This window comes from Labeo rohita, chromosome 20, assembly GCF_022985175.1.
Source record: "Labeo rohita strain BAU-BD-2019 chromosome 20, IGBB_LRoh.1.0, whole genome shotgun sequence".
Taxonomy (NCBI): Eukaryota; Metazoa; Chordata; class Actinopteri; order Cypriniformes; family Cyprinidae; genus Labeo; species Labeo rohita.
The window spans coordinates 29,491,404-29,503,102 of NC_066888.1; the positions used below are offsets into that span (position 1 = coordinate 29,491,404).

The window sequence follows — 11,699 nt, forward strand, 5'->3', positions numbered from 1 at the left end:
AGACTCAGTATAAAAATATGCTAAATCTGTAGCATGATGCTGTTGATATAACTAGGTTTTTGTCTTTTATTGAAAATGATTTTCAGCCGTTAGTTCCAAAGAAAGATATGATTGTATTGATGGAGGTGTTTGATTTTCTGATATTCTTTCAGTGAAAGAGCAGTAAATCAGATTCTCAGGTGGAAATTCATGTTTTGCTCTTCAATAAAACTATAACAAATATAGGCTGCTGGCCTTTGCTTCAATTTCTCTGCTTTTTTGGTTACAGACAGTAAATGTTTTATCACTTTACAGTATATACAGCTGCTGAAATTCTTCCCCATAATGTCAGGATGATTAAAACACAAACTATGATCTGCCAAAACAGGTTTAAAGCTCATCATCCATTGTAATTTTTGCTAAAAACTTGTGTTATAATATTTAACATATTGTATGCAACTCGGTTAAATGTGATAATCTTTGACACAGTTTGATTAAAGACCTAGATTATTGAGATATTATTGGGGGCAACAGGTCACGCGACTGGAGGCGTTCCCGCGGTGCGCGCGCTCATTGGTGCACGAGCTTCGGTCCGAGTGTCGGTCGGTTCACTTGGCTCGGACGTCACATCGGAGGAGGGGGAGAGAAGAACACCTGCTGCTTCTGTATGGGACATGGAGCCACTGGTATGAACATGATCTGTCTGTTGTTTAGTTATCCTTGTTTTATTATTTGCGTTTTATAATAACGAGTTTACAGAGACACACAACGCGACCCGCCAAAATTACCGTTATATCGCTTTCGTTATAATCAACCAAGAACGCTTCAAAGTGTTCACAGTTTCTGTCATTACAATGACTAATTTTGTTTAGTTGCTTTGTTTTGCAATACGAACACGGTGAGAAAAGTGTTATTGTTTCACTTTTTGTTTCGCTTCCTTTATTGAAATACACGGAAAATAAATAGTAAACGTTATACGCAAAAATAATAAAAATAATATTTCACCTTTCTGAATTCAAATTAAACTAGATAAAAAAGTTTGTCAAGACAAACTTTAAGTTGGCTTGAGAAAGCCGGAACAGAAGGTTTTAAACAGTCTGAAAAGTTTAAGAAGTTTTAAAAAGTTTTAAGTTTGATGGTTTTCAGTCTGAAATAGTTTGAATTCTAAAGTAGTTTTAAAAGGTTAAAGTTTGGATGTTTTGAAGGCAATACAGTCTGTCAGAGATATCTCTGATAGATAGATAGATAGATAGATAGATAGATAGATAGATAGATAGATAGAATGTTGTTAGCATGTTATTAACATGATTAACATGTGACTGGCATGATGTTATAATAATTAGCAAGGTACTAGCATGTTGTTAGCATGCTTATAGGATTATTAGCAAGTTAGTAGCATTTTACTAGCATGGTGCTAACATAATTAGCAAGTTACTAGCATGTTGTTAGCATGATTAGCTAGTTACTAGCATGATTAGCCAGTTGCTAGCATGTTTCTAGCATGATTAGCAAGTTGCTAGCATGTTGCAAGCATGATTAGGAAGTTACTAGCATGTTTCTAGCATGATTAGCAAGTTGATAGCATGTTTCTAGCAAGATTAACAAGTTAGTAGCATGTTGCTAGCATGATTGTAGCATGATTAGCATGTTGTTAGCATGTTATTAACATGATTAGCAAGTTACTAGCATGTTACTAGCATGTTTCTAGCATGACTAGCATGTTACTAGCATGTTGTTAAAATGATTAGCAAGTTACTAGCATCATTAGCAAGTTTCTTCATGTTTCTTTACAAGATTACCAAGTTGGTAGCATGTTTTGCAAGCTTGATTAAAAAGTTACTAAAGATGTTACTAAAGATGATTAGAAGTTACTATCATGTTGTTTGCATGTTTCTAAGCATGACTCTGAATTACTAGCATGTTGTTAACATGATTACCAAGTTACTTCGCATGTTTCTAGCATGACTCCCCAGTTGCTACCATGTTGTTACAATTATTAGCAAGTTACTAGCATTTTACTAGATGGTGCTAACATAATTAAAAGCTACTAGCATGTTGTTAACATGATTACTAGTCAGTTACTAGCTGTATTAGCAAACCCGCTAACAAGCATGTTTCTGTCATGATTAACAAGTTAGTAGCATGTTGCAAGAAATGATTAGATGTCATTAGCATGTTATTAGCATGGTTAAAAAGTTACTACCATGTTACTAGCATGATTAGCAAGTTACTATCATGTTGTTAGCATGTTTCTAACATGACTAACAAGTTACTAGCATGTTGTTAGCATGATTAGCAAGTTACTAGCATCATTAGCAAGTTGCTAGCATGTTTCTAGGATGATTAGCAAGTTGCTTTATGTTTCTATGATTAAACCTTGCATGTTTCTAGCAAGATTAACAAGTTGCTAGCATGTTGCAAGCATGATTAGGAAGTTACTAGCATGTTTCTAGCATGATTAACAAGTTAGTAGCATGTTGCTAGCATGATTAGCATGTCATTAGCATGTTATTAGCATGGTTAACAAGTTACTACCATGTTACTAGCATGATTACCAAGTTACTATCATGTTGCTAGCATGTTTCTAGCATGACTAGCAAGTTACTAACATTTTGCTAGCATGATTATCAAGTTACTAGCATGATTCTGGTTGCTAGGCATAGATAGATAGATAGTAATGGTAGATGACAGATATGATAGAAGTCCCGATCTGAATCAAATGATTTGCGAACCTGCTCCGAAGTTCTGATGTACATCAAATGATTCGCAACCTGCGCTCAGAAGTCCTGAACTGAATCAAAAGATTTACAAACCTGCTCCAGAGTCCGATCTGAATCAAATGATTTGCAATCTGCGTTCAGAAGTCCTGATCTGAATTAAATGAGTCATGAAACTGGTCCGAAGTTCCGATGTAAATCAAATGATTCACGATTCGCACTCTGAAGACCTGATCTGAATCAAAAGATTTACAAACCCGCTCCGAAGTCTGATCTGAATCAAATGATTTGCAATCTGTGCTCCGAAGTTCCGAACTAAATCAAATGATTCATGATCCATGCTCCAAAGTCTTGATCTGAATCAAATGATTCACAAAATTGCTCTGGAGTAAATCAAATGATTTGCGATCCATGCTCCGAAGTCCCAATTTGAATAATGATTCACAAACCCGCTCCGAAGTTATGATCTAAATCACACGAAGGAGCACACTGGAACTGCTCGGACTGATTCAAACTCGATGGACTAGCAAAAAACAGATCAAAAGAGCCACTGATTTTTTTAATTTTGACAAAATTATTAAGATTAAGATGTAATTTCATCAAATGAATACTCATTTTTGGCCATTTAAGTATGCAAACTGTACATAATCTAAATGCTGTTTTGATAATTAGAACTGTTGTCAAGAATGTTAATTTTTGGCTATTCAGATATAAACTGTGCATAACCTAGATGCATGAACTGTTTATAATTCTGCTTTACTGAACCTGTAATACTGTGTGTATTAGAGTGCTGATGGTGCAGAACCTGATGGCTTCTTTGACATTCTGGAGGAGAGGAGGCGGAGCAGTGACCTAAGCCACGCCTTCCGGACCTTTTCCCCTCAGCCATACCGTGGGGCCACGCCCATTTCTGCTGCCGCTCTCAGCAGGATGGTGCTTGAATCACAGTACCTGAGCTACATTATACAGGAGGTGAGAGACAAAGAGTGATGCTTATTACAAAAAGATGCAATACTACTTTTTTACAAGTCTCTCACTCACACACAGATCATGGATGAGTGTGACGAACCACGCGAGGCGCTTTTAGAGGAGGCGTCTGCGCTGCTGAATGAAATGAGTCAAAACCTTCAGCTGGGATTCATTCGTCTGCTGGGCTTTGCACTGAGCAAAGTTTTTAAAAGTGTCTTCAGCTCTGTATATGTCAATGAGGACGGACTCACTCGGGTTAGAGCTTTTCTGTCTCATTTGTTTCAAATACATTCTCTTTAAAAAGAAAGCTTCAATGAATTCTATAACCATTCAGCTACAGCAAGCCATTCAGGAGTATCCCGTCATCCTGATGCCAAATCACAGGAGCTACATGGACTTCCTGGTTCTGTCTTACATCATGTTCACTTATGACCTCTCCATCCCCGTCATTGCAGCTGGAATCCGCAAGTATCTACTGATTTTAATGTAATTGTAGGTGACAAAATCCCACATATTTTAAATGTAGTTTTTAAGTTTAAAAATGCAGCAAGCAATGACCGACCTTTATGACAAATGTCCGAAATGCCACTAAATGCTGTCTGGTCAAAACATAAACATATTGCTTTGTGCACCATCAAAGGTGGATTTAATAACTCACATCTCTCTAAATCTGTCCATATTTATTTCTCTTACAGCTCTGATGGGGATGAAGCTGATTGGTGAGATCTTTCGGCGATCAGGGCGTTTTTTATCCGTCGTGCCATTGGCTCAGACAAGCTGTACTGTGCGGTGCTGTCTGAGTATGTCAGAACCATTGTGCGGGTGAGAATTTAGTTAGTTTAGGTTATTTTTAGAAATAATTGCACTCTAAAAGGTTGGTCATTTTCTCTTTTCTGCCCATCAAGGCTGCATTTATTTGATTAAAAATACAGGAAAAACATTATTATTGTGAAATATTATTACAATTTCAAATAACTGTTTTCTATTTTAATATATTTGAAAATGTAATTTATTTCTGTAAAGCAAAGCTGAATTTTCAGCATCATTACTCCAGTCTTCAGTGTCACATGATCCTTCAGAAATCATTCTAATATGCTGATTGGCTACTCATTTATTATTATTATCAATGTTGAAAACAGCTGTGCAAGGTTCTTTGATGAATAAATCATTCAAAAGAACAGTATGTATTTTTAGTTTTTAATTGACTTGTTTAGTAAAATTATAAATGTCTTTATAGTCACTTTAGATCGATTTAATACATTCTTGCTGAATAAAAGTATTAATTAGTAAAAAAATAAAAAATAAAAATAAATAATCTTTAACAAATCTTAAAATGAATATCCACTTTCATACTGTACATTATAAATTTATAAATGTAATAATTTAAAACAATATTTTTTTTGTGCTTTATTTTTAATTTATTAGATGAAAATAATTATCAGCTTATCTGTATTATATCTAATTACATGTAAAAAACCCTAATTATGAAAGATGAATAGAAAGCACCTTTTTCTTTCAAAAAGTGGACTGTTTGCTTTTTTTAATGTGTGTTCCTGGTCCTAATTTGCACAGTTAATCAGTGCACATTACTAAAGAGCCCTAAAAAATAATTTATTCAAACACCTTCAACATTTCTCACATTATCACCGTTTATTTGCTATAGTTTAGAAAATGGTAATAAAATATGAAAAGAACTCAGAGTTAAACTCTGTCAGAAGAAAAAATCATCTTAATAATGTCAGATAACTTTGATAGAAAGGTTTGTAACAGAACATGGTGAGGTCAAAGTGTCAAATCAAATTTTTGTCAATTTTACTGGTAGTCCACTGTATGAGGTATTTTGGGGTATAATATGTCATAGTTTACTTTATTTTGCTATCCTCACTTACATAAATGAACTGCACTAGTGTTCTGCACTAACTAGTAAAAAAATATCAAAAATTATATCTGGTGTCTGACTGTATATGCAAATTGCTATCTTATATTGCTCTACAGAAATGCTTATTTAGCCCCAAAAGTATCATTAGTGCTGATACTCACAGTAGTTGTTTTTCTGCAGACAGGTTATGCTCCATTAGAGTTTTATGTTGAAGGATTACGCAGCAGAACACTGAAATCTCTCACACCAAAACTAGGTAAACTTGTGGTTAAGATGGTAAGCTCTAAATGTGGGGTTCTGCATGTTCTGGGTCCTAAAGTTGTGTTTGGATCCTCACAGGAATGATGCACATGGTGCTGGAGCCCTTTTTTAAAGGAGAGGTGTTTGACATCAGTCTGGTGCCCATCAGCATCAGTTATGAGCGTGTGCTGGAGGAGTCGCTCCTTGCTCATGAGCTGCTGGGTGTGCCTAAACCCAAAGAGACCACAGGGGTATAGTCTGTGAAAATGCATTTTAAAATTTGAAGGAATGAAGCTGGTTTTGAGCTGTTGCTGTGCACCTGCAGGCTCTGCTGAAGGCCAGGACTGTGCTGAAGGAGAATTATGGCTGCATGCATGTGTGCTTTGGCAACCCTGTGTCAGTCAGAGACCTGGTGAAGGGGAAAATAAACCATAGACAGTACAATCTGGTACCCAGGTAATATACACACCAGGGTTAGTATACTAAACTAAACCTAAAACAAAAATAACTTTTGTTACTTGAAATAAAATACATTTTAAATGAAATAAAAAATTTTAAACTGAAACTTATTTTATTTCAACCAGCTGCTCAGGCAACATTTCTCACTTTCCTGAAGTTTCTAATGAATAAAATGAACTAAAACTGAAATAAAAACAAATAAAATCTATAGAAACATAGAAAAAAACCCTAAATCAACTAAAATTAAAACAGAAAATATAAAAATGAAAAGTAATTCAAAATATTAATAAAACTGTAATATTACAATTATAAATAATTATAATCTCTGTTATACTAAAATGACACTGAACACATTTGTCTATTTTTAAAAAATACTATGTGAAATTGCAGTGATAAATAATTTGGGTGTTTCCCAAACCTGGGTATTTATTATGAATAAAATAGTTTGATATAAGATATTTAAACATTATTAAATTAAAACAACAAAATGAAAACAAATTAATAAATTAATCACAGAAATAATATTAATTTAGTCTAATTTTTAATAGTGCTGTTAAACAATTAATCATGATTAATCGCATCAAAAATATTTTTTTTCACATAATATATGTGTGTACTGTGTATATTGATTATGTATATATAAATACACACACATGCATGTACATATTTAAGAAAAATGTTAATATATTAAAAATATTTATATATAATATCAATTAAATGAATATAAATACAATATATTTTCAAAATATATACCATATATGTGTGTATTTATATATACATAATAAATATACACAATGTATACACATATATTATGTAAATAAAAACTGTTTTCGTAATTAATCGTTTGACAGCACTAATTTTAATTTTGTTGTGCTTTGTTTATAATTTAATCTAAGTTGCCAGTCTGATCAAATAAGTAAAAAAAAAAAACAGAGATTTTAACTCTTTGCATGCCAGAGTATTATTTTTAAGTTGCTAGCTACTGCCAGCATTTTTTATCATATTCACAAATCATTCATGACACAGAACAGAGAATTTTAGTGATTTTTAAAATCCAGAATAACTTATCATTCATCACTCATCGAGAAGCATTTTGCAATAATGACAGAAAATGTCATCAGTGTCAGGGAAAGAGTTAAAAATCATGGCTGATATTCAGTCCTCACACTGCAAATGCAAGGTCAGGTTGAGTGCATTGCATTGTGGAATATACACTATTACGCACAGCGTGTGCCGATGTATCCTGGATGTTTTTGCATCTTAGTATTCCATCCAACAGACAACTAACATCCATACTTCAGAATTGGCATGCTACTGCACAAATATTTGCTTAGTTTATCTCATAAAACTTCTGTTTCATTAACAGAGACCTGCCCATGAAGGCCAATAAGGAGACGCAGGAGTTTTTATCTGGTCTCGCCCACATGATCATCCGTTTGCAAGAGAAAACGCAGTACTGAGTGCCTGGAACCTGATGGCCATGATTCTTCTTCAGAACCTCCAGGGCATTGATTTGGACCTGCTGACCCATAAAACCCTGTGGCTGAGGACACTCACCCTGTGGTTTTGGAGCTCATCTCAAATGGCCCAGTAAGGACACATGTAGAGATGGTGCTCTATAAATAAACGTGGTTTCGCATTACACAATACTACATAAAAATACAATCAGCTAGTGCTTTATAGACAGTTTCTGTTGAATGCTGTCAGGTATTTTTGACTGAAAAATTAAAAATGTATTTGCATTGATACACTTACAATGGACCTCTAAAGACAGGATGCTAAAATACAAGTCAAAACTTAGGATTACACATAAATACATGAGACTAGCATGATTACAATCACATATGAACTGTTCAAAACCATATAAATGCATTTATTTCTGATTCATGCAGAAAAATACTACAAAAAGTATAAAGACTTAATCATAACCACACTTCATCCGTTTAATACTATTATAGCTAATACTATAATCAACATTTTTGTAGATGAATTGCTTTTACAACCATAAACCCTCTGGAATGTCCCAAAGACTTCCATTGTACTGTAAGTGCAATACTGTAAATACAATTTCTGCTTGTTTTTACAAACTGAAGATCAAGTCAAACTAGATGAGTAAAGTTTTTTTTTTTTACAAACTTTGAAATGTACATGAAATAGCCTGTAACAAAGCTTGATGTTGCTAGCAAGATTTCAGCATAAATGCTTACATTATTTAACATGTTGTTATTTTTAGCAAGCATCAACATTTAGAACCCATTTTTATAGGCTTATTAAAAAGTGTTGAATCATGATTAGCAAGTTATTAGCATGTTAACATGATTAGCAAACACTAGCATGTTTATAGCCTGATTCTCATGTTGTTATCGCAATTAACAGGTTACTTATAACACAATGAATGTTTGCACATGATTAGTATGTTCCACAATGTTGCTACACATGTTTTAACATAATTAGCATGTTACTAGCTTGTTGCAAGCATGTTGTTAGCGTGATTAGCATGTTGCTAACATGTTTCTAGCAGGATTACCATGTTACTAGCATGTTGCTAGCATGATTAGCCAGTTACTAGCATGTTGCTAGCATGATTAACAAGTTACTAACATGATTAGCAAGTTACTAACATGATTAGCATGTTACTAGCATATTGATAGCATGATTAGCAAGTTACTAACATAATTATCATGTTACTAGCATGTTGCTAACATAATTATCATGTTACTAGCATGTTGCCAGCATGATTAGCAAGTTACTAACATAATTATAATGTTACTAGCATGTTAGTAGCATGATTAGCAAGTTACTAGCATGTTGCTAGCATGATTAGCAAGTTACTAGCATAATTATAATGTTACTAGCATGTTGCTAGCATGATTAGCAAGTTACTAGCATGTTGCTAGCATGATTAGCAAGTTACTAACATGATTAGCATTTTGCTAGCATGTTGATAGTATGTTTAGGCAGTTACTAGCATGTTGCCAGCATGATTAGCAAGTTACTAACATAATTATAATGTTACTAGCATGTTGGTAGCATGATTAGCAAGTTACTAGCGTGTTGCTAGCATGATTAGCATGTTTAAACCAGCTAAAACCAGTTGATTCAGTAAAAAACAGCTAAAAACCAGCTATAACCAGGTAAAAAGTGGCCAAAACCACTTTAAAACCAGCCTGGGAGACCAGCCAAAGCAGCCATTCAGCTTAGGCTGGTTTTAGCTGTTTTTTAAGTAGGGAGTTGTTAAGCTTTGCTATAGCAATAAACAGCTAAGATGCACCATAGGTCCCTTTGCATAGAAGTTTTCACCCCCTCAATAAAAGTCTATGGGATTTTAGGTGGTTTTGATTTTAGGTGGTTTTTCGAAAACCGTAAGCAGGATCAGTTAGAAAAGATACAGCAACTAACTTTAGACCAATCTAAAGGTCTGACCCGAGTTTGGTGGTTGTAGCTTTAAAGTTCTAGGAGGAGATACTGACTACATTTTGGCTCAGAAGAAGAAGAAGCAGCTTACACTATATAGCAGATCAGTAAGTTGGCTTTCTCAACAGCAGATGCTGTCTATAGAGAAAGCACAAACATATTATAATTTGAGCTGTGTACTTCTCTTAGAGTTTGAATATTCATGAGCTCTTTCCAAGGGTCACTAACTAGTTTAGTTTTCTATGTATTGTGAACATCTTGTGAATGTTCTTTAACTCTGGGACTAAAGCCAAACATGTGAATGGGATCAGCAGCCCCTCGAAAACAACAAAACCCCCATTCAGGGCTGTTCCTACAGCAACCACACAGACTTGACCATTCAATATGGGGCAAATGGGACAGAAGTTCTTAAGTTTGTTTGTTGAATCTTTTGGAAAGTAGAAGTTCCTGTCTTAATAGTAAAAGTTTTTTCCATCTGAAAATATACAAAAAAATCTACTTACAGTGTTTATCTTTTTAAAAAAAAATTGTATATATTGAAAACATACCGTTCTCCTCTCTTTTTTATTTGAAGGGAATGTCCCGGATTCTGAAGTGATGTCATCGAGCATGAGCCTGCATCACTCAGTAGTATGCTGTGAGAGGGGGCGTGTCTATTTAGTAGAGGAGGAGGGGCCAGGGCCTGTCACTCAAGAGGAGGGCGTGTTCAGACGTGCTGCCGCTGTTCTCATGTGCGCCTCCTACAGGAATCAAGCAGTACATGTATTCACAAGACCAGCTATGGTGGCGGCCGCAATGACAACAACTGCAAGCAATAGGACAGGTGAGTCGTATCACAGGAAGCCAACTACGTAGGGCCCTATGATTTGCGCAATGTGGACAGAATCATGGAATCCGGTCACAAAAATGGAATTTATTTTAGAATGCATAAACATTACATGAAATTTGAGAAATTAAATGGAACAGGGCACAAACTATATTCCAAAGGCCAGATTTACTAAACAGGGCAAATTAGTGTTTGTAGTAATGTAGTAATTCCATAAAAGTGCCAGTGGGAGGAGAATTCTGCATGTGATTTACTGACAATGTGCACATTAAAGAACAGAGATGCAGCCAGATCATTTCCATAATAACCAGCGCAATCTACCAAGAGCAGTGCAAATGCTTTAAGACATGCTTTTTTGGGTGTTAAATAATGGTGCAAATATTAGTAATTTGACCACCCATGAATTTTGTCTGTGACAGAGGAAAAGAATTGTTGAATAAAGTTGTCATTTTTCTTTTCTTTGTGCACACAAGAGTATTCTCATAACTTTGTAAAATTACAGTTGAATCATTGATGTCACATGGACAATTTTAACGATGTCCTTGCTACATTTCTGTGCCTTGACGGTAGTAGTACCCTTGCTGTTTATGCAGCATCAAAAAGCTCTTGTATTTAATAAAAAATATCTTAATTTGTGTTCTGAAGATGAACAAAGGTCTTACGGGTTTGGAAGGACATGAGGGTGAGTAATTGATGACAGAAGTTTCATTTTTGGGTGAACAAAGTTTTGTGTTCTACAGAAGAGAGAAATCAAACAGGTTTAGAATGACATGAGGGTAAACAACTGAATTGTTATTGTCAAAAATTGAACCAAGGTCATTCTGTTTTTTCTAGATGACATCTTTCATCATTTTAAGTTCCTGCTGGAGCTTTTTTCCAACGAGTTTGTTCTAATTCCCGGTCAAGCTGCTCAGGTGAGTCACACTGTTTAAATAAAGCTCTTAAACATATGACATCCATCTAAACATCCATTTCTTTTTCAGGACTTTGAGGAGGGCTGTTCTTTGCTACAGCAGTCTGGTGTAATCGGCCGCTCTGATGAAGAGATCTATGTGAGGGACAATGGCCAGGAAACCATCATCTTCCTCAGAGCGATTCTGCTGCCCTTCATTGAGAGCTACCAGGTGATTGTTGTCATTTACATAATTGTGCAGGCAGTTCACCATCTCCATTGGTGAGTAACAATACATTTGAACACACCAGATGAGTGTTTCTT

The 11,699-nt window shown here is 35.0% G+C and overlaps 1 protein-coding gene across 1 annotated transcript; it reads left to right on the forward strand.

The window, feature by feature from the left end:
- Positions 1 to 488: 488 nt before the first annotated feature.
- Positions 489 to 11,693, forward strand: gnpat2 (glyceronephosphate O-acyltransferase 2). Its single transcript, XM_051139319.1, is given in 15 exon segments — positions 489 to 665; positions 3,483 to 3,668; positions 3,744 to 3,920; positions 4,000 to 4,129; positions 4,361 to 4,405; positions 4,408 to 4,487; positions 5,725 to 5,800; positions 5,884 to 6,035; positions 6,110 to 6,240; positions 7,610 to 7,689; positions 7,692 to 7,804; positions 7,806 to 7,833; positions 10,232 to 10,480; positions 11,318 to 11,397; positions 11,467 to 11,693. Coding segments are annotated over 15 exon segments (1,734 nt in total). The 5' UTR covers positions 489 to 653; the 3' UTR covers positions 11,662 to 11,693.
- The last annotated feature ends 6 nt before the right edge of the window (positions 11,694 to 11,699 follow it).